Below are 23,766 nucleotides of genomic sequence, written 5' to 3'. Positions count from 1 at the left end.
ACCCCCAGCACCAGGAAGATTACCGTCTGCATGGGAAGCTGAACAAGATAATTTTTGTGGAAACCTAACTCTGAATTATTTCAAAATAAAAGTTAAAGATGAAAGGAAAGAGACTAAGTATTGAGGGCCCAAAGGCAGAAAAGGGAGTCTGAGTTCTGAAAAGACGAGAGGAATGGCTGCAGATGGGACCTCACACTGAGCTGAGCCTCTCACAGACTAGTAGAGGGAGTGAGACCTGGTTACAAAACCCCTGGCGGAAGACTGACAGGACACTGGAAGTGGGAAGCAACATGCCTAAATAAAGATGTTAATGTGCTGAGTCTCACAGGAGCTGGACCCAGCAACGACTTAACCTCAGCCCTATATCCAAGTTACTGAAATCCAACATGTGATGGGGAAAAGGTGCAAAGCCTGAGAACTAAATCAGTGGAAGCAAACAGACCCGCAGCACACTTCTCCCCACCACAACCTACCCTCCTCACTTCTCCCTAGTCAGCCTGTCCCAATTCAAAAAGCCAGGCGCCTAAGTGCTTCCAGACTGCAGGCCATTTTCCATAATTCAGTAATAATGTATTCTTTAGATCTCTAAGGACTAGCCTAAGATCCTCATCAGAGAAATATGACTGGCTATTACTGGCCTAGTGCTTACAAGGGAATGCAGCCAAGAGCAGAGGGCCCAAAGTCCAACCCCCTTGAGGTCTCACTCCTATTTTCTCGCCAATGGATAAGCTGGCACCAGAACCAACAACATTCCCTCTGTTGCTAGTTCTGTCGTCATCCATTCTTTTCTCCTGGAAAAGGACTCCAAACTGGATCTACCCACTAGACACTTGAGACTCTATTTTCTTTTACTTAAGAGCAAAGCCCATCATTGAAGCCCTTTAAAGGACAAGAACTAAATACTAACAGTCCCAGTCAGTAACTGGGTCTCACCCAGAGCTTCAACCTCCTTCACCGCTAGCAGTAGGGATGAAGGAACCACAACGAAACCCTAACACCAGAACCCTACCCGGTGAAGCACACACAATAAACTTCTCAGAGACATGGGCAGTGCCACTCAAACCAAGCATCAGCTGAACACACCAGGGAGAGAAACGATGCCATATCCTCGGCTCTAATTCTGAGGGTTTCTCAAGCGTACCAAGTTCAGTAAGCCAAAGGAAAGCACTGCCTGGGGCAGCTCAGCCATTCTCCACCTACTCTTGGTAGAGCACCTCCACACAGTAGGGAGGATAAAGCAGCTATTCCTTTTGACAAAGCCACAGCTTCCGTCTCAAGTTACCAGAGATTGGAAGACGAAACAACTCCTAAGAAGAGGACACTTACAGCATACTTGACAATTTTAAACCAAGAGAAAAAGCACTTCCCACAGGGGTCCCAGGCACTCTACGAGCTGTGCTTCTGACAGCAAAGAAGCCTGTTGCTGTTGGCTATAATTTTCAGTTCTGTATAACTAAAATTCAACTGCTTGGCAGGGATGGGCAAGTTTTCTAAACTCAGTTTGAGCTGGAAAAAAGGCAGGGGGGGAGATTTTTGGGGTCAGGAAAGGAATGTTAAGGTTGACAGGCACTAGAGTCTGAGGTTTCAACTCATCGGCCCCAACCTTTGCCTTTCTTAAAATTATCAATGACCTCAGCCCTCTGGGTATAGGCAGGATGTAAACATGACCCAGCTAGACCACTGTCTCCCTAAAGACACCTACCAAAGCCCCACCTTCAGGAAAACTAATGCGGGGGAGCCACCCTGAAAGATAAAGAACTGCCTCTACCTTACTTTCCCAGCTAACCTTCCCCCCTTTACCATCTCCTCTCCTTCCCAAGTCTCTTTCCCTAAAATTTAGCATCCTCTTAAGGCCTAGGCAAACAACGTTTGGGATAGGAGTCTGTCCCCTTCAGAACAATGATTTCAGAACGAAATGCCAAGAAATGAAAATGAAGTGATCAGACAGGGACTCCATCCTGGGGTCGACCATTTCCTGAGAAACGAGAGCCACATCACCCATGCACTGGTCATGAAGTGAGCAAAGCCACGGAACACCTGCCATTAAGTAGGTGCTCAGTTACTCTCCTTCCTTCAAAACACCCAACTGGCTAATAACTATGTGCTCCAATCATGATCAAGCTTGAATACCACCCCCAAAGCAACCTAATTTGTTTGAGCCCCACTCAGAAAAGTGCCAGAAGAGCCAAGAGGCCTTAAAAAAAGAATAGAACTACTATAATAAACTCACTAAAACCAGCATGTGAATAAACATGGTAAAAGAAAAACTTCCAAATGGTTGGACAATTCTGGGCCAACACACCACGTTTCTCATTTACCACTTTCATTCATCTAGTTTTTACCATAACAGAAAAGTTTAATCTCTACTTTCAAGGATACACTTGACCTTTTCTCCCTGAAACAAGTATCAAACACTTTATTCCAGTTCCTGCTAAGCGGGAACAAACAAATTATTCCAGTTCCCATAAGGCAGGTTGATCTGAAAGAGGAAAACTCCCCACATTCTTGACCTGGACATCAATGCTCCAGGACAGTGAAGAGGGGGAAGAGGAAGAAAATTTAACTAAAATGATGGTTTTTAATGGGAACCAGAAATATGGTTACAATTACATAGTCCGACACAAAAAAACCGTGGGTGATCAGGAGTTGGAAGGTTACAAAATAATGAGGGTAACACTGGGTACAGGAAGAAAGCTGCTCCAGAACTTCAGGAGCCAGGCTAATACGGCCTCTCCCTGCGATCCTGTCTGTGCTCACCCCTGCAAGAAAGAGTATCCATTAGGTCTGAGTTACCAACCTCTCTACCCACCCCACCCCAGAAATCCTATCTGCCCCTGCTACCCAACCCCAAGAACTAGCTCATATCTCCCTATAGGTATAGAGAGTACGTGGGAGTCTACAGATTAGCTCCCCCAGATAATCTTCCTTCCCTCCTTCCCTACCCACTATGGTTACAGTCTCAGCTTTCCAACCTAGCCCTCAAAATGAAACCACTGTCCCAAAACCTTGCAATCCCATGACCTCTGTTCAACTGCTCTACTTTCATTTCAATTTAGAGTCTTACTTACCTGGAGTCCATCTTGCCAGGGCCAAAGCCACCTCTGTCCCCACCACCCCGGCCCCCTCGGAAGCCCCCACGGTCCCCGCCTCGGCCTCGGTAGCCGCCCCGATCATAGCCTCCTCTGCCACCACGACGATCGTCTCCATAGTTTCCCCCTAGGAAAAAAGAAATATGATATATCCCCATATCACATCCCCCAAATTCCTCCTACCTTCCCTCTAGCCTCCTTTTGATCCCAACTCCATATCACCAGCTCTGCCTCTTCCTTACCCATATGAGAGCCTCCTGGTCCCCCTCCTGGGCCATCTGGTTTAGGGGCCTTACACTGGTTGCATTCATTCCTCCAAGAGAAGTTCATGTTCTCACACGTACTGAGGAAAATAAGACAATTAGTCAGGGCCGGGGGCCGGTAAGACAAGACCTAGAATTACGAACACTCCAGTTACCTTACAGATACGTGAGGAAAATGAGGCCTCGGAAAAGCAAAAGGGCTTGTTTCTCAGGAGTGAGCCAGACAAAAACTGCAGGTTATTGAACCCAGTCCAATATCTTTCCCACTAGAGCTACCTCACCTAGGTGACTCCTGGCCAAGCCTGTCAAAGTGTACCTTTGACATCTATTAGTCAGAAAACACAAGCTCTACCATAGTACCAAAGGGCACACGTGTAAGAGGGCTGAGAAAAGAATTAAAGAAGTTTCACTCACGGATTAGGACACTTCCAGTCCCCTGCTCGCTGCTGTCCTCCACCGCCACCGCCACCGCTGGGGAATCCTCCTCGGCCACCGCCACCACTGCCACCACCTCCATAGCCTCCACGGCCCATGGGTCCTAGTGCAGACACAAGAATAGGTCTGCTCCGCTTCCAAGTTTGGTTAACCTAACCTTCTCTCCCATGCAAACCCTTACCATCCTCCCTCCCTTCTCTCCCCATCACCTCTTACGCCAGCAGAAGTAGCTCCTCACCTCCTCGCCCTCGGCCTCCACGACCATTGCCACCACCCCGATTGAAGTCTGCTCGCCGAGTAGCAAATGAGACCTTGATAGGATTCCCAGAGAATTCTTTACCTAAAGAAATAAAGGAGGTATAAAGAGACTTTTTATTAAGACCTGTGGGTCCAAAAACACAATTGGTACAATCAAGAGAAGACTCTGCCTTCTTGTAAATGTTTACATGGTACAATCAAGAGAAGACTCTGCCTTCTTGTAAATGTTTACAATCTCATGAAACCTAAGAAAAAATAAGACCACGCCCAAATAGGAGTGTTGGAAGACTCACAGAAATCCTCAAAACACAGGCCGTTTCCCAAAGCTAGTTACCCTGTCCCCCACCCCTGCCAGCCTCCGCATACATACCATCAAACCAGTCAATAGCTGCTTTAGCAGAAGGTGGGTCATCAAATGACACTGTTGCCTCTCCCTTCAGTTTGCCTGTTTCCCTGTCTGTGTACAGATTAATCATAGGCTGTCCTGTTTTCTTATTTGTCTGAAAAAATCAACATGAGGTAACATCAGTCTTAAAGAAGACAGCACTATCACAACCATACCTTTCTATTTCACGTAACTTGAATTAAAGCCATCAACTATAACTGTTTCTCACTTCAATATTAAAAGATGAAAGTAAAGATTATAGACTACAAATTCAAAAGTTTTAGACACTCCCTTTTTTATCAATTGTGCCTCCTTTGTGTTAAAATGTGATTCCCTTTAAAAAATGGCAAAGGCTAATGTTCTTTCTTCAACAAATTAAGCAGGCAACCATTAAGACTTTTTTTTTTCACTAAGGTGTGAAATCCAAAAGCCTGCAGCACTGATAGAAAGCACCCACTCTGCTCCACAAGTACCTTAATGATACCAATCTGCTTGAAGTAATCAGCTACAGACTCAATTGTAACATTCTCGCCCAGGCCTTGCACGAAGATGGTGTTGTTGTCTGAATTATCCTGTTCTGCTTGTCAAACGCAGAAAGAAACATGAATTTGAAGACAGGAAACAAGCAAAGGTAAAACAAGTCAGTGACTCTTAATAACCTAACTTTAATACTTGCTATTTCGCTTTCAAAGAAAAATTCTAAAGCAAGCAATATACTTTGGTTTAGGTCGGACAAAAGAAATCCCCATCCCTTCTATTTTATTATCTGAGTACCAATATGCCAGCCACTTCACAAATTTAAATTTAGTTTTACAACTACCCTTTGAAACATGTTGATACTCACTAAGAAACCAGGGCTCAGGAGTTAACTGCCCAACCACACAGTAAGTACACCCGTTGTTTGTCAACGTTAAGACCCCCAAGTTAAGAAACCTATTTTACACTAAAATCCAGTATATAAACATAATTAAAACAAAAAGTACACTAAGTGCTTCCCTTTCTGTGTCCTTTTTGTTCAATAATTTGGTTACGATCCCCATTTTTTTTTTTTTTTACGATCCCCATTTTTAAAAGCCACTGCTTACTGAACCAGCAGTTCAGGATTATGGTCCACACACAGATGCATCAGCATCTCCTGAAACTTGTTAGAAATGCAAATTCTCGGGCTCCTCCCAGACCTCCTAAATTGCTGGGAGAGGAAATCACCATATCAGGTATTTCTGATAACATGGCTCATTTATAAATCACTGTTAAGTACAGCTACACCTAAACTCCCTTCCCTACATTTTCCTTCTTCTCTACCCCTGTTCTTCACATCCCTTTAAGTTTCAAAGAACATCCAGGAAAAGTCCTGATACCACTTGAGCCATTCCTTCATGCCACCTCTGGACTTACCAGAGTCATGACGTGATCCTTGGTCCCGAGGGCCTTAAGTGACATGAAAAAAAAACAAAAAACAAAAAAACAAGGAAAGAGGAGCCGTTAGTCAACAGGCTGAGAAAGACAAGGAGAAAAATTCACACCAAATCCAAACTTGCAAAATATCAGGTAAGTGCTCACAGCCTCACTCCAAACCCTGTCCTGGGTTGCCTGCCCAGAGAAAAATCCTAGGCAGGTCTGGGGAAGACAGAGGCCCCTTTCTTAAGATCTGTATGTAACCTGAGTCCCCACAGGGACAACGCCACATTTCAGAAAATGCTGCCTCCCCCAGCTCAGGCTGGGAAATGTCCTCAGCACAGACTGGGAGGGCCAGGAGGGAGACCCCTTGAAGTTAACCAACTCATAGCTTGGCCCTGTTCTCTCACCCCAGAGAGAAATGGGCTCACCACCAGTAATGTGATATGCATCCATACAGTTTCTCCAAACTTTAACACCAAAGACACTTATCCCTTGTAGAACAATTTTTAATTTCATCTTTAGAAACCATTCTTAAAACCATGTTTGTTTCCCCCAAAACCACATGAAAATAAAAATCATACATAACAGCTATTGTATTTTTTAAGCATGTCCCAGGGAACAGACCAGAAATCTTATTTCCATAATGCAGCCTCTATTTTTTTTCCAGAGACCATCTTTGACCAAAGTTTATCTGAATTCATCATAAATAAATATTGTACCCACACTCAATGACACCTAAATCATGAACCCAAGCCTTTGGCTTTAAATGTTGAGACAAATCAAGAAACCTTTTGTTAGTTAACCAAACCAGAAAAGTTCCAGCTTACTGGGAGACTTCTCAAATTTGCCATTTTTCCATGAATTCAGTTTTGTGCTGTTTAAGACCTGGTTATTTCCCATGAGCCACACATACTCCCAACCTTTCTTGGAAGTAGTCCACACCTTCCTTCCCAGAGCTAGTTTCTATTTGCCCATCTGACTTGAGTTTAAATGCGTGTATGTAGAATCGCATTGACACCATTCAGTATTTAATATATAAATATATACCAACTTCACCATCCTCAGGGCAGGGCAAAAGTTCACATCCCTCGTCCAGAATTAAAACATTTGGAGATTGTTATACACACACACACACACACACACACACACACACACTAACCTCGGACACACTGATCAAAAGGACCCTAAAGCCAAGTCGGCCCCACGTGTTCCAGCACACTCTCCAGCTTCTCATTACGGTGCTCACTAAGTGCCGGGTGTGGCAACACTCCTGTCAGAGGCCTACTTAAACACCTCTTATTTAACCTGGGTCAAACCCAATTGGTACCAGATGCCTGCTGAGTCTTACCCCTGCCTGCCTCCAGGTTAGCACACATCTGGCAGCAGGTGGCATTCTACCCCACCCCTTTCTGGAGGTGGTTCTGGACACTCCAAAACCTTTGACACTTAAAACACGCTAAGACATCTGCAAATGAACAATCAGACAAAGCATTGCTGGGAGTTGGGAATTTTGGAAACTCTGTTCACTTACCACCAAATTTATTGAAGCCACCACGGTCACTTCCGCTGGAGAAGACAAGTTAGAAGAAAGGACATGAAGCTTCCAACGGCTACAAAAGGGCGGTTTTTGATTTTGTTCAACATTCCCCAAACATGGGTAGGTGTTTTGGGAAAATGATAATACAAATGGCTACTAAAATACATTCCCCTTCCTGACCACCCCTTGTCTGACCTTTGAGCATGTCACACACACGTGTGCAATTTCTCAGACACAATTTTTAAGGATTTTGCTTTAAAAGATTATATATCTATTTCCTCTGGAAAAAAAAAAAGACCCATTTTCCTTGGTCGTTCTTCCGACGTAGCAGATGTTTTTTCCTCTTGTCGCGAGTGGATGACAACCCAGTAGTTGGTTTAAAAACCCTACCCCCGATTTACCCAGAAGACATTTCACACCAGGCTGGGGTAGCCCTGAACACATTTTTGTGGTTTTTTGCTTTGAAAGCAGCAAGCAGACCCAACCCTGTTCCATAAAAAGTCAAAACCAAAGGCAATTTCCCCTTAAAGCGAGACAAACTTGGCTAAGCCCTACCCTAACTACTGAGCTGTTTTTGATCTCTCCCCACCCCCGGGGTCACCCCTTCTAACACTGTGAGAAGAGCGGAGTATTTTGCAATGTCACCTTTCATACCTGTGGCACATAAAATGCAGAGCAAGTTAACAGTCACATTAACAGTTGTTTTTCTTTTTAAAGTTTTGCATTAAACACACGCACACAACAGAGTTTTCCTTATTTTGTACGGTTTTTGAGATTGCCCCCACCCACCTCTGAATACTTACCATACACAAACTCTTTAAAAAACCTACTTTTTCCCAAAAAGGAGTAACACACTGATATTCCTCCCCTCTCAAGGGAGACAGAGTAGGGTCCTTCAAATCATATTTACCAACAGATTTGACAAGTGCTTTAACATTAAATCTAAGGTTTTACTTCAACTTCAGCAGGAAGGGGAGGAAAGAAGGTCCAGTTGGACAAGTAACCAGAGGAAGGGGGACAGTGGAGCAAATAGGTGGGATACCACTGTCAAGCGTACTGTATTTTGTCCAAAAGGTCTGCACACTTCAGATAGCCCCATGAACCAAGTCACACACAAAATCATTACTGTCAGTCAAATGAGTGCTCGTGGATTCAAATGACTACAGAATACAGAAAGAGAGAGTAGCCAATTCCTGGAAGCTCAAGTCAGGTTAACCATTTACAACTTCCTCAGAGGACACATGGGAATACAAGTAACAAGTTTCCCTATTACCAGGAGTGGGATCATCGGTTTCCCTTGCAGAGAAAGAAGCCTTTACTTCCATTTTTCTTGCCTAGGATATCAATGACTCCAATCCATATACACCCATGTTTCTTTTTCTTCAGAAATAAAAATGTCAGTACTCAAATCTCTATACAGAGGTGTGGGTAGAAGTTCAGGTTCCCAAGTTCTCACAAAAATAAAATGGGGATGTATGAAGAAGATACAGTCAATGCTCCTAAATCAAAGCCCCCACAAATCTCTAGAATAAGACTAACCATGCACTAAGGGACTAGGCTTCAAGGGAGATTCATGCAACCCCCCACAATGCTCACTGATGTTACTCCCTGGCTCACAAGACACCTACCCCATGCCGCCTCTGCCTCCACGGCCACCTCCACGACCTCTGGGTTCATAGCCACCACTGCTGCGGCTGTAACCACCGCCACCGCCCCGGCCACGGCCCCCACGGTCCTGCTGGCCTCCCCCGTAGCCGCCGCCACCACTCTGGTCCTGATTGCCATAACCGCCGCCGCCACCACTACTCATGGAGGACTGATCTTGGCCATAGTTACCTGTCAGGAAAGAAAGGATGCCTTTAAGAAACACAAAACAGACTGTGAGGTGGCACAAAGCAGTTCAACTGCACCAGGTGATAAATGACAAAAAAAATTAAAATGAAGCTAGGAAACAAAAGCGCAACATTTTTAAGAACCTTTTAGGGAAAGGGTCGAGCGGGATACAATTCCTTACAAAAAGCAGGTATGAGACAAAGCTGAAGACATCTCACCTCCACCACCCCCTCCACCTCCACCGCTGCTGTTGTACTGGTTCTGCTGCCCATAGCCCTGAGGGGGATTATAGCTTTGCTGCTGTCCATAGCTTTGCTGCTGTCCACCATAGCCAGACTGCTGGCCATAGCCCCCACTCTGGGGCTGCCCATAGCCGCTGCTCTGAGAACTGCTACCGTAACTAGGGAAAAGGAAAAAACAGAATCATAATGCCAGCATGTCCAAAACCTTCTTTCACTTTCAGTACACCCCATTCTCTGTACCCAACAGAGGCCACCCCCGTTAGTCCTCATGCTCACTCATGCACCCCTAATCTTTCAGTCCTCTCCCCTCTCCCCACAACTCCTTACCTTCCCGAGGCGCTGCTAGGAGCTGGCTGCTGGCCATAGCCAGGGTATGAGGACTGCTGCCCGTAAGACGACTGAGAACTTTGGCTACTGCCATAGCCACCAGCTGAGCCATATCCCTGGGGAGTTGACTGTGTGCTATAGCCTGCTAGAAGAAAAAGAAAGAGGAAGTCACAAAAACTATGATGAAAGAGAAAAGGCAGGGAATGTGTTGAAGAAAACATTATATACCACCTAATGCTTCCCATACTTGAAAAGTCAGCCTCTTAGAAGATGCTTGGAAATCTTGCAACTCACAATCAGAGATTACCCTTCTCTTTTACCTTAAAGCTTAATATTCCAACTTCAGAGTTCCAATCTCATCCCACCCACACCAAAGCCAGCCTCCAGGACCACCACTAATCACAGCCCAAGAGATCCCTATAAATTAACAGCATTTTAACCTGCCCATAACGTGTGCAGTACAGTAAGACAACCCCATATTATTTACACTTCAGGACCTCAGGGCAAATTCCACCTCCTGGTGTATCATGTGATATATACAGCAGTCGGACTTCAAACATCTTCAAGGAAGCCGTTTTCTCCCTTTTAAGTATCTAAAAGTTTTCTCCCTTTAGGCAATACTCCCCCCCACACACCCCGCCCTCCCATTTCACTTTCACTCTTAGGGGAAATGGGGAAAAGTGCAACATAAATAGAAAAGTAAAAAGTCAAAGAAAATAATAGGAAACAATTACAAACCAATTAAGTATTTTTGTTTGAAAGGACTCAAACGCTGAAGTGCTTTAAGGGTCATAGACTGGTTAAAGCAAACATTTCAGCACTGCTTAGGTTTAAAAAAAGCAACATTCAGAAACAGCAGGAAGAGGTGGGGTGACCCACTAAAAGAGACTCACTGTTCTGGGCCTGTCCGTAAGAACTACCATAGCTGCTCTGGCCATAGCCTGAAGTGTCCGCTGACTGGCCGTAGCCACTGTAACTCTGCTGTCCATAGGGCTGATTGCTCTGCTGGGAATAGCCCTGCCCAGGCTGGGTTGGGTAGGCCCCATAACTGGAGAAAAAGACAAACCGTGCTCTCAGACAAAAACACCTTAGCCACCCTTGCCCTTTACAAACTCTGGAAGCCCAGAAATGACACTCACCTTTGGGTTGCTTGTTGAGTATAGTCTGAAAAACAGAAACACAATTAATTATATTACCTTCAACCATCCCTAAGAGTAGACTAGAGCGAAAAGTCTTAACTCAAGCTAGCTTTGGGGCCCCCAGAGAGGAAAGTCAACGAGGCATAAATTCCCACATGAAACCCTAGTTGAGAGGAGCAATCTGGCAGACCGTAGTCAAGTTTTCTTACAATAAAGAAAAGTAAAGAAACGGCGAATTTCTACAGAGACCAAGAAGCCTTAAGTACTGGAAAAAGCAAGAGCCTTGGTGAACAGCTCCAATTTTCTGCAACTTCAATCGATGTCAGGAACTGCACAAATTTACACACATTTCCTTCTCACACCCGCTCGAAGACAAAGATATCACCGAAAATCAAACTAAAGTCACACAGCTGCTTCAGCAGAACAGGTTTTAATTCAAGGCAGAGGCAGAATTGTTCGGAACGTAGCCTCCACTTTCTCAATCCGAAAAACCAGAATGTCTCCAAAGAGGCCGCTCTTCACCCTTTGCCTAATCTTGGAGACAGGAAACGGAAGCTTTTAATGCAAAGCTAGCTAACCAAGAGAAGAGCGCTCTTTGATCCCAAACAACAGAGATCACCATCAAAGAGCGGTCGCCTCGGGAGGCAAGTCGACTGGTACTCAAGTCCCCAGCCCTGTGGCTCCCCACGAGTGCGTTTTCTTATCTCCTCCTTGCCTGCCTCGGGACTGTGGGGAGACTCGGCGAACCGAAGAAAGAGAAAGCGCTTTTAAAACGCCACATGTTAGACGCACTGGCCAGATCCACTCGTCTCGCCGATACAGGAAACGAGGCGTTTCCTCCCGCAGAAAAGAGCAAAAGGACCGGGAGAAGGTGTGGCCTCGGGCGGCCGTTCCTTTCAGTAACCACCTCCGAGAGAGGAAATTTAGGCGGGAAAAACCTCGGGCCGGGTCCCCAAGTCCGTTGGACCACCCCCAGCCGTTAAGCTGGCCCAAGCCTCCGCCCCCGCCCGCGTGGCAAGCGAGGCGGGAACGAGGCGGTCCCGCCCCTTCCCGAGGGACCCCGGGGGCAAGGCCCAAACCGGACGCGCGCCGCGGAGCCTCCAGCGAAGGGTCTCGCGACAAAAAGCAGGGCCGACACGAGGCGGGAGGGGGGGTTCGCGCCGCCAGAAAGGGGGGAGGGGCCAGCAGAGCGCGTGCGCGCTCCGAATGCCCGGATGCAGCACTGCGACAAAGCGGGCCCGAGCGCGAGGCTCGGAATGAGAAGGAGAAAAGGCTACAGGGACCGGGCATTTCCATCCATGCCTCACGTTTCCAATCACCAAGAAGTGTCCCTCCCAACCCTCACCTCAAGGAAAGGGGCTGCGAAGGGAAGACCTCCCGCCCCGCGCCAGGCGCCAGAGGAGCGAAACAAGATGGCGACATCGGCCTCCCCCTTCCACCCCTCTCCGCTGCTTCCCGCCAGTGCTGCGAGAAGACCCTACACGCGATCGTCGCCCAGGTCCCACCGAAAAACAAAAGCCCGACTGGAAGGTAACAAGGCCCGGGGCCGGCGCGCCACCGCCGCCTCGCGCCCTTACATACCGTTTGAGGCCATGTCCGCGCACGCGCGCACAGGCCGACAATCAGCAAGATTCCAACACCACAGCACCGACGCCTCGAGGACTGAGCAGCCCCGCCTCCTGGGTCGAGGTTTATGTACGCCTCCCCTCCTACGCATGCCGGGGGAACGCACCAACTGCGTAAAGGAAAGGGGGAATCGTGGCCGACTCCTGCAACTCTTCAGGGAGTATAGAGGACCCTAGCAGGCAGAAAGGAAGCGTATTAACTAAGAACCTTGCAAGTAATACATATAATCCTCTGTTTTTCTGACAAAGAAGTTATATTTGCTTTTCAGGAATAAGCCCACGTTTCACCCTCACCCCTATGGTGGCATAATGGTACAGCCCGATTACCCTCTGGGGGCGGGGCGAGGGGCCCAGGGCGGTTGCGGGCGGAACTGTAGTCAAAGCCGGGAGCCGAGGGGCGGGAACCGAAATTCCTCAGGCTGGCCCCTTTCACTGGGCCTCACTTTCGCTTGGGATGGAGAGCTCCTGCGCTCTATTCCCCTTATACTGCATCAAATGCATCCTCCCTCCGGCGCCAGCCTCCCTCTCCGGCTCTAGTGTTCCTCCACCGACAACACACACCGACCCTCTCCCTGCGTGTAGGTATTCACTCATCGTCTTTCAGGCTTGCGTCTGCTGAAGTCCTTATCAGGGTTTGTAGATTGTGACGCTTGCCATGAAAGAAAGCATGGAGTTTATCCCGGAACCTTGGGTCCCAGTCTGGTCAAGCACTGATCGCCCACCCACACCCTCACGGCTTGGCCCGCGAGTAGCTTGGCTTGACTAGCTCTTGGACTGGAAAGCCCAAACCCTCCGGATCTCAAAGAGCACTGAGATTAGATCAGGGATTTCCCAGCCTTTTTACTGATAAAGGGCTACTCTTTATTCTCCTGAAACCCTACCGAGGAACCAATGTGGAGATCCAATAATAACTGATATTTGTATAGAGCTGAAGTGATTTCAAAATGCACAATTAATTGCTTTCCCATTACAGTCTTATGAAGAAGGTAAAGCTATCTCCATTTTACAGGTAAGAAGAATGAGACTCAGGCTGAGTGCAATCCATGATTATAGAACAGCTAAGGGTCAGGGGTCCTGATTTGAATCCAGGTCTGTGTGGCTGCAAAACACTCCTTATGTTGGTTATGCGAACACTTTGAAGTGTTCTGAAGCCTTTTCACTCCCTATAAGAGCAAGGACAAAAAGTGAAATTCAAATTAACTTGCAACTTGCACTCTAATCAGCCTTGCCTAGAGAAGGAAATTTGAAAGTATTGAATAAAACAAGACAAAGGAGGTTATTCCTGGTACATGTGCCATGCGGATTTTCCTTCCCAGCTTACCTGTGATGTGGGTTCCAGAACTTCCTTTGTAGGTTAGACACGTTTTCCTAGAGAAATAATTGTGGGCTATGCCCACAAACTTCTACTAAATTCCTGACTTAGGCCCCATTGGCCCTTGAACACCCTGTCACCCACCCCACCCCCACTGGGAGGGCATTGTGACAGTTGAGTGAGGGCAAAAAGAGTGAAGTCCATCACTCATTCATTCATTGATTCTACAAATATTTATTAAGTACCTACAGTGTTCCAGGGACTGTCCAGGGTACTGAGGATGCATTAGTGTACAAAATAGATAAAGCAATTTAATAACAAAGCTAACATATAATAATAATAATATTTATATATAACATATTTATAACATAACACTTTGATAAGGCTTACTAAGTTTCAGGCAGTGTTCTGAGTGCTGTGAGTATAGCTTGTTTAATCTTATTCTTCACAATAAAATGTTGACATGAGGATTACATTTTACAGATGAACAAAAAGGCATGGAAAGGTAAAAAGCTGTGCCCAGGGCTACACAGAAAGTGGCAAAGCCAGGTTCCCAACCCAGGCAGCCTGGCTCAGAGTTCCGGCTCTTAACCCCCGTGCTTCAGCAAACGTCGCTTGAGCACTGCATAATATGTACCAAGCCTGGGGCAGACCTAGAGAGAAGAGGATAAAAAAATCCAGTCCCTGAGCCACAAGACCTTATAGCCAGTGGGCAAGATGTGGGTGAGACCCACAAACCCCACAAACCCCAAAGTGTATTTGAATCAAATGTGGTAAGTGCTGTAACATGGAATCAAGGACTGCGGAAACTCTTCTGGGAGAGCAAGTCATCCATCAGGTAGACAACCACAGAAGAGGAAAAAGAGGTGGTGACATTGAAGCCAGGCCTTACAGGATAAGTAGGAGTTCACCAAGCAGCAGAGGATATGGTGTAACAGGCAGATGGAATGGCAAAGTCAAAGGCGTGGGTGGGGAAGGGCACTCATGCAGCAGCGTGGCAGGGAGTAATAGGCTCAGACTGTGACTTGTGAAAGGCTAAGTGACTGTTTACTTTTCAAGTGACTGTTTCTCCAGGCTTATCTCTCTCAGTGAATCTCTCCTGACTCATGAAACACGGGGGCCTCTCACTCCTTAAAAGTCTCCTTACTTGGCATCCCTGCTCCGGGCCCTCCCCCCTTTCCCACTGTCCATTTAGCTCCTTCCCTGCATTCTCCTCCTCTGCTCGCCCTGCAGGTAGCAGAGCTCTCCAGAGTTCTGTCTTCAGCCTCCTTTGCTTCCTCCTCGAGACTCAAAAGCCCCAACCGCAGCCTGGTGTGAAACGCAGCCCGCAGACAGGTTGTCTGTAGCCAACATGTTGGTTTTAATTTTTTCAACCATTTGCCAACACTAAAAATAGAGAAAAATCCAAACTTCTGGCTTTTCTTGAAAACTGGAGGCTCTGGCCATCCAAGGCCCACTTTCCCACAGGGCAAGGGTCAGCTGGGACAAGAAGCTGCTGGGGCATGTGCTTGCAACTGACCAGAGTCTCCATTACTTCCTAGTATTCCTGACATGGAAGCCAGAGTCAATCGCCATTTATATCAGGTGTTTAATGTAGTTGTTCTTAGAGTGGAATTAAAAGCAAGGGAAAATATTTCTTCCCTTCAAACGTAAGAAACCAAAGCAGGTCCTGGTTTTCAGGCCTCTACCTGGCCCTTGGAGGCAGTTGAGTTTGTGATTAGTTCCAGATGAGAGGTTCTTAACCTCTTTTTGTGCCAGAGTCTAGTGAATTCTGTGGATCCCTTCTTAGAATATTTTTTTTTTTTTTTTTTTTTTTTTTTTTTTTTTGCAGTATGCGGGCCTCTCACTGTTGTGGCCTCTCCCGTTGCGGAGCACAGGCTCCGGACGCGCAGGCCCAGCGGCCATGGCTCACGGTCCTAGCCGCTCCGCGGCATGTGGGATCTTCCTGGAACGGGGCACGAACCCATGTCCCTTGCATCGGCAGGCGGACTCTCAACCACTGCGCCACCAGGGAAGCCCTTAGAATATTTTTAAATGCATAAAACAAACATTGTAAGAATACAAAGGAAACCAATTAAATGAAAATAGAGTTATCAAAATATTTCTTAAAAGCATCTTCATGATCAAATATACAGACCTGATAGCATAATATCTGAATTTTGAAGTAGAACGGAATGTAAAAAATGTTTTAAGATACCTGCAACAGCTGCAATGTGATATGAAAATTTCTGAGATTTCTGTTGGTGTTAAAGACCCAGACACTGCTGTGGTTTGTTGCCTATAGACAGCCGATTGAGAAAAATGCTGTGTCAATTGGAGGTTAGTAAAAATTTAAATGTACTCTTTTCTGTCCAAATCTGTGACCCCCCGATGCTATTCTCAGACCCCTAGCAAAGACTCCAAGTTAAAAATTGGCTCTGGAGAATCTCATCCACATCATGCCTTCAACTCCCCGATGTGTAGGTCCAGCCATGATGCTCCTGAGTTCCCCACCTGTCTCTTGATCATCTCCAGCCCAATTTTGTCCAGCAGATGCATCACGCAGGATTGGAGGCAGCAGTCATTTGTGGTACATTCAGCTGTTCTGGCCAACATAGCAGCCCAAGCCTTTGGTCCTTCAGGGGTAGCTCTTGTGCAGGTTATAACATCCTTAGTATCACTAATGTCAATGGCATGAGGCAACAGCACTGGAATTTCCACTAGAAATTTTCTGTGGTGTTGTTGGACCCTCAGCCTGGTATCTATTACTGGCTGGGAAGCATCCAAACTTGACTCTTAACCTTCTCAAAAACTTAGTCACCACTTTATAATCCCTTTCTGCTTAAACTAAAATAGATTATATCATCTGCAACTGAGAACTCCAATTTATACCATTGTCAATGCAGCACTGTCTATATACCAAAATATTAGAAACCACCTAAGTGCCTATCAATAGGGGATCTGGTTAACTGAGTTATTATACAGCAAAATTTCTCGGTCTCGGCACTATTGACATTTTAGGGCAGGTAATTCTTTGCTGTGGGGGACTGTTCTGTGTATTATAGGATATTTAGCAGCATTCCTGGCCTCTACCCATATTGGATGTTTGTAACCACCCCCAGTTGTAATAACCAAAGTTGTCTCCTGGCTGGAGGGGGAGGGGGTACAGAGTCACCCAAGATTGAGAACCACTGTGATACGGCTATACCATGAGATTAAGAAAATTAGATAGATCTAAGTGTACAGACACCATGAGATTTTTTTTTTAATGAGGGGATCTAAATGCACAGATATAAAGACTATCTAATCTCTATTATTAATGGGAGGAAAGAGCAAGGTACTGGACAATATGTGTGTAATATGCTATTATTTAGGTTTTAAAGTGGGGGGGGAGAGTTACTTTATATATATATATATATATATATATATATATGTTTGTTTATGCATACAATATCTCTAGAAGAAGAAAAAAACTAGTAACAGTGGTTATTTCTGGGGAAGGAGTCTGAGAAACTTGGGATTGAGTGTATGAAGGAAACTCACTTTTCCCTGTATCCTCCTTTATATTTGAATTTTTTTACCATGAATGTATATTGACCAAAAAGAAATTGACTCTTACAGAGTGCCATAGCAGTAAGTGGTAAGAGGATGTTGTAGGGTGGGACCAAAGAAGCTTGATTAGTTTTGCAGTGAGCAGTGGAATGGATCAGCCTTCCCTATAATAGATGTGATGACTTTGCAGCTGGGAGTCTACAAGACAAACAAGGCATCTGTCAGCCCAAGAATGGCGTGAACTGAGGGAGGAGGAGGAGCCAGCTTGACCGAGGGCCTGTCCTCCAGACACTGTGGCTGGGTCCCTGCCTACAGGCCTCATGGGGAAGAGCAGGCAACATCACTCTTCTCAGGAACTTTGACAGGGATGGAGTGGGGCTTTGGGCCAGACCTGGGCACTTGGCCTGCAGTGTGTCTTTGTGTGACTTGGGAAGGCATCCCTTCCTCCAGGCCAATACGGCCCAAGCAGGGCCCAAGGCTTAGCGAATAGAGCAGGAGCTGAATTTCACTCAGCCCCAATTTGCCTCTTGGAGACGAGTTTTCTGCGGGACAAAACCCATAGCAACCTAAGCAGAGGCCCTGAGGTGTAAGACAACTCTGCTACTTCCTATAAGTCAAAATAAGAATAAAAGAAAGCGACCTTGTAGGTCTAAGGTGAATATCAAACGATATTTCCATCTGCAAATCACCTGTAACTGGGCCTGGAACATAACTGCATGAATAAATGTCCTTTTCTCTCTCACCCGTCCTTCAAGATGCACAGCTTCAAGTAAGAAATAATTGCTTTATTATTTCCTTGGGCAGCGCCCAGTACAGGAAGTGCCGCTGGCTGTGGGGGCTGGTGGTTAACTCAGTTTCTGTGTCTTTGTGGGAAGTTGTCATGATAAACAGAACTGGGAAAGTAAATACTGGGCAGCTCAGTGGGCTGTGCTAAGAGAAAACCTGCTTGGACCGGCTAGAAAAGGACCACACAGTTCACTGGGTCTGAGCAAAATGGCAGAAAGCCTCCTAGGAAGCAGAGCCAGGAGACAGAAAGGACACGGGGCGAGGAATTTGGTGTTCATGGTGACACCAAAGGGCACAACTGTCCTGTCAAAATGGCACATCCATTTCCAAATGGGTTAGAGGTCCCAGGGGAACAAACTGGCCAGCCCCAAATACTGGTACCCGGTTCATGAAAATGAAACATGAAAGGCTCTGGTGGCATTTCTGCATCATTGCCTGTCAGGGAGGGTCTCTCGCTTTACAGACAAAGGAAAAAAGGAGGAGGGCTGAGAAAAGGTAGCAATACAGGGGCTTCCTGAGAAATAAGCAAAAAATCTGAAAAAACTTTATGCTTGAGTTGTTTATGCAAAGACCTGAACATTCCAAATATATTTTGTTCAAATTCATTTGCATATTTCGACAGGAAGATACAAGTAAAAGTTCTCCTTGCTTTCTTTGTGGGGCGCCTAAAATGAAAACTACACGTATAAAAAATTGTTTCTAATGAATGTCCAAAGGAACTATCTAGAGCCTTAAGATCCACTTACATAGTTTTAATTTTTCTAGGCCACATTTTAAGAAGTAAAGCGAATCAGTGAGATATTTTACACTATTATTTTTTCAAGCTATGTCTTCAGATCTAGTGGGTCAACAAGATGAGCCTAGCCAAACTGCAATGAATTCTGTTTTCAACCGAAACAGGTTTTGACGGCTTTTTTTCTTTTTAAGAATTTTGCCCTAAGGCTCCTGCCTCTTAGCTGATTAGAAACCAGAGAAGTTGCAGCGAGCAGGGGCTACTCTTCTTTGTGGTGCACGGGCTTCTCATTATGGTGGCTTCTCTTGTTGCGGAGCACGGGCTCTAGGCGTGCAGGCTTCAGTGGTTGTGGTGCGTGGGCTCAGTAGTTGTGGCACACGGGCTTAGTTGCTCTGCAGCATGTGAGATCTTCCAGACCAGGGCTCAAGTCCGTGTCACCTGCGTTGGCAGACGGATTCTTAACCACTGCACCACCAGGGAAGTCCCGCAACTCCTTTCTTTAGTGAAAGCTTCATATGAAACAACTTAGGAAAGTGTTGCTTAAAAAAAAAAAAAAGTGTGAAAAATATGGCATAGTAAAACAGAGATTTGCTTCTCATTTCAGGGGTTTTCTTTTTTTATTTATTTATTATTTTAATTTATTTATTTTTGATTGTGTTGGGTCTTCGTTGCTGTGCGTGGGTTTTCTCTAGTTGTGTCGAGTGGGGGCTACTATTTGTTGCGGTGCGCGGGCTTCTAAATGTGGTGGCTTCTCTTGTTGAGGAGCCCAGGCTCTAGGCACACGGGCTTCAGTAGTTGCAGCACGCAGGCTCAGTAGTTGTGGCTCGCAGGCTCTAGAGCACAGGCTCAGTGTTTGTGGTGCACGGGCTTAGTTGCTCCACGGCATGTGGGATCTTCCCAGACCAGGGCTCGAACCCATGTCCCCTGCATTGGCAGGCGGATTCTTAACCACTGCACCAGAAGGGAAGTCCTCAGGGGTTTTCTTACCTGATGGTTCTTACTGAAATAAGAAGACATTATGGGTAAATTTGGCTTTAGTAATTTTTAGGTGGAGATGTATTTCTTCTCTGCAGTAGACGAAACACATCTTCCGTCATCCAGAAACCTAACCACCATTGAGTGTAAAATTGGAGATACAGGCATAGTTTATTATTGCCCACAGGGAAAAATAATGTAGCTGTGCTCAACGTAATTGTTATCTGCTACTTTTTCTATGACAACAGGAAAAACCCTCTGAACCAGTACCAAAATTGTGTGGAAATTTGCTGATAATCATATCAAAATGTATCTAATTATAGTGGAGTTATGAGGTTGTAATTCACCAGGGCTTGTCTATTTCAGAACTTCCTTTTACTGCTGCAAGACAGCAAGTAGTATTTGCAATGATGGTTCAAATAAACTCTCTGGGTGAGAGTTTTCCTGTGTCATCTTGAACTCATTTCTACAACTCGTATTCAGCAGTGTTATCTAAAGAACGTAATAAGCATTTGAATATACTCAAGTACCACAGAGTAATTGGAATTTATCAGGAAAACCTTAGAATGATCTAGGATACCCTTGTTCCAGCTTTAGCCTAAGTTTTTAATTACAGTTGTCCCTTGAACAACACAGGTTTGAACTGCAGGTGCACTTACAAGCAGTTTTTTGGTTTTTGTCTTTTTTCCAATAAATACATACTGTAGTTCTACACGATCTGCGGTTGGTTGAATCGTCAGGCTTTGGAACCATGGATATGGAGAGACCTTGTATACAGAGGAACCACGTGTACAGAGAGCCGACCATAAATTACAAGTGGAAGGTCAGCGCCCCTAACCCTGCCGTGATGTTCAAGGGTCAACTGGATTACAAAAAGCAAATAGTTGTGCAGGACCTACTTTAACTAGTAGTTCTCAATAATTCAGACTTTTACTTTAGCCTCTAAAATTTCTAAGGAATAGACCTTTAATTTTTAATCTCTGTTCCCTGGAAACACTATATCTTTCAAAAAGAGGCCGGAGGGGAACCTCCCTGGCGGTCCGGTGGTTAAGACTTCTTGCTTCCACTGCAGGGGGCGTGGGTTTGATCCCTGGTTGGGGAGCTAAGATCCCGCAAGCCATGCTGTGCGGCCAAAAAGAAAAAAAAAGCCAGTGTGCAAATGAGCACAGACCTAAAGATAAAACATGTTCTGGGCTTCCCTGGTGGCGCAGTGGTTGAGAGTCCGCCTGCCGATGCAGGGGACACGGGTTCGTGCCCCGGTCCGGGAGGATCGCACATGCCGCGGAGCAGCTGGGCCCGTGAGCCATGGCTGCTGAGCCTGCGCGTCCGGAGCCTGTGCTCCGCAATGGGAGAGGCCACAACAGTGAGAGGCCCGCGTACCACAAAAAAAAAAAACATGTTCTGAAACATGTTCTGATGTTGAAAAGTGTGGAAAACTGGAGAATCATTACATAGAAATGGTAAAATAAAACACAATGAGGGGGCTTCCCTGGTGGCACAGTGGTTAAGAATCCGCCTGCCGATGCAGGAGACACGGGTTCGAGCCCTGGTCCAGGAAGATCCCACATGCTGCGGAACAACTAAGCCTGTGCGCCACAACTACTGAGCCTGCACTCTGGAGCCTTTCAGCCACAGCTACTGAAGCCCACGCACCTGGAGCCCCTGCTCCACACACCACAATGAAGAGTAGCCCCCTCTCGCCACAACTAGAGAAAGCCCGCGCGCAGCAATGAAGACCCAACACAGCCAATAATTAATTAATTAAAAAAAATTTTTTAAATACCCACAATGAGGGACTTCCCTGGTGGTTCAGTGGTTAAGAATCTGGCAACTAAGACCCCCCTTGCCATGGGACAACTAAACCCGAGTGCCACAACTAGAGAGAAGCCAGCAATGAAGACCCAGTGCAGCCAAAAAAACCCCAAAAAACAAACAAACAAAAAATGATGTAAGTACCCCCCAGCAACACAGGGAAAGAAATGACAAGGAACTTCCTGTAACAGGAGAGCCTGTGATTTTATAAATGGGATAATATAAAAATAGATTCCAACAGCAGGAACTCCAGTTGGCATACTGAGGGACCTTATGGCCGTAAGTGTCTGATGAGCTGGCTAGGAGCACCGTTGGAACCTGCATAAGGAGCCGAAAGGGAACAGCAGAGGAGAACCAGCACACTGCTTTAACAGCCTGCTGGCCACCTCCTCTGAAAATTATATCAGTACTCTTGAAGATAGATGGGCAAGGATACATCCCTATGAATGAAAGCTAAAGCTCTGCATAGCACTATCATTTAAATGTATACTTTGTGTAATAATACATGTCATAAAACAAATATTTGGGGGAAATGTGTATAGGTATGAAAACAAAGAAAGGGAGAAGAAAGGAACCCCCAAAAGCTTTTCTTTACGTAGGTTATATCTATCTATATTTACTATACTGAAAATTAAAACTGATAAATTTTTAAAACACAAGAACACATTTCGTTAGCCATCGGAGTGATAACATCATCACATGTTACGTAGTCTCTGGAAAACTCCAGAGTGAAAAAGCAAATAACATTTTAGTATTATCATGAAAATAGTTTTGATCTTGCAGACCCTCCGAAAGGGTTTGGGAGCCCACAGAGGTCCCCAGACCTCACTTTGAGAACTGCTGTGCTAAATTATCATGCTGTGGTAATAACCCCAGTATCTCAGGAGCTTAACACACATAGGTTTATGTCTTGCTTCATGTCCACTGAGGGCTGACTGAGGGCTCTGCTCTACATCATTCTTATTCTGGGGCCAGGCTGAAACATTGCTCATTACTGGGGCAAGGGGAAAAAGCCAGTGCTAGAAGGTCCCAGCACTAAAATTCTGGCCTGGTAGTTGCACATGTGTTGGAGGAGGTCATGGAGAGGAAATGACCACCAGCTGACGTCAGAAAGCTGGACCCAGTCTTTTGGAGGCTCCTCACCCACACCCACCCCCGTCCCTGGAATGTACTCTCTGCCCATTGTTCCCACAGTGGGAGCTATTACAAGGAGGTAGCCTTGAGAGAGTATGGTGTTGCTGAGACCATCTGGACAGTATATATGGCTAAACCCAGTTAAGGCCTCTATATAAACTTGTAAGATACTGGCTGGCAGGTGTGGAGATCTACTCATCTGTGGCTGCCCAAGACAAGCCTCGTATGTAAGTTCCCTTGCTTATTACACCTGCCATCTACCAATCTGGAGTCTGGAGTGGTCTGCTTCTTTCTTTGCCCTCTCTTTGCCCTTTGTTTATGGGGCCAGTTGGTGAACCAACACCATGGCATTTCCACTCAGAGCTTATTGGCCAGAACTAGTCACATGACCCTAGGGGGGCAGGAAGTACAATCCTGCCATGGGAAGAGGATCCTTTCTCCTTGAAGAGATTTTTCTTTTTCTTTCTTTTTTTTTTTTGGGTCACACAGTAGGGCATGCAGGATCTTAGTTCGCTGATCAGAGATCAAACCCATGCCCCCTACAGTGGAAGCACAGAGTCTTAACCACTGGGCCTCCAGGGAAGTCCCTGGAACTTTTCTTTTAAATAGTGGAAGAGAGTCTTTTACAGAAGCTCCAGCAGAGTTTCCCTGGGTCAGAACTGAACCAATCACTGGTGAAGAGGAGCAGTGTTGCCCCCAAGTGGCTGACACCCATCCTCATGCACCCGCTGGGCAGGAGGTAGGGGTCCTACATCCGTGGACATATTGCTGCCCACCCAATGGCTGAACAAAATTGGGATCCAGGTAGCAAGAAAGAAGGAGGGGAATGGCTGTGACAGTCTTCCCCTCTCATTTTTGTTTTGGTCTGCTCTCCCACTAGCATCACGAATAGTGTATTGAGACAGGCAGGAAATATACTTAGGGTATATCTCTTAAAAAGGAAGATTTCCAT

At 45.9% G+C, this 23,766-nt stretch overlaps 1 protein-coding gene across 2 annotated transcripts; it reads right to left on the bottom strand.

Moving 5' to 3' along the window:
• Positions 1–2,396: 2,396 nt before the first annotated feature.
• FUS (FUS RNA binding protein) lies at positions 2,397–12,591 on the bottom strand. 2 transcript variants are annotated; one of them, XM_032605491.1, is made up of 15 exons: positions 12,488–12,591; positions 10,907–10,931; positions 10,661–10,815; positions 9,768–9,912; positions 9,417–9,598; positions 8,994–9,201; positions 7,360–7,394; positions 5,826–5,858; positions 4,904–5,007; positions 4,416–4,545; positions 4,026–4,127; positions 3,767–3,890; positions 3,332–3,432; positions 3,069–3,216; positions 2,397–2,759 (listed from the first exon to the last, which is right to left on the bottom strand). In XM_032605491.1, the coding sequence occupies exons 1-15, from the start codon at positions 12,498–12,500 to the stop codon at positions 2,720–2,722; spliced, it is 1,545 nt and encodes a 514-aa protein (XP_032461382.1). In that variant the 5' UTR covers positions 12,501–12,591; the 3' UTR covers positions 2,397–2,719. The 2 variants fall into 2 exon arrangements, with proteins under 2 accessions (XP_032461382.1, XP_032461383.1); XM_032605492.1 differs by having other exon boundaries at positions 9,768–9,909.
• Positions 12,592–23,766: the final 11,175 nt, after the last annotated feature.

This window comes from Phocoena sinus, chromosome 15, assembly GCF_008692025.1.
Source record: "Phocoena sinus isolate mPhoSin1 chromosome 15, mPhoSin1.pri, whole genome shotgun sequence".
Taxonomy (NCBI): domain Eukaryota; kingdom Metazoa; phylum Chordata; class Mammalia; order Artiodactyla; family Phocoenidae; genus Phocoena; species Phocoena sinus.
Note: the sequence above shows the minus strand (reverse complement) of the source record. Positions and strands in the feature narration are given on the sequence as shown.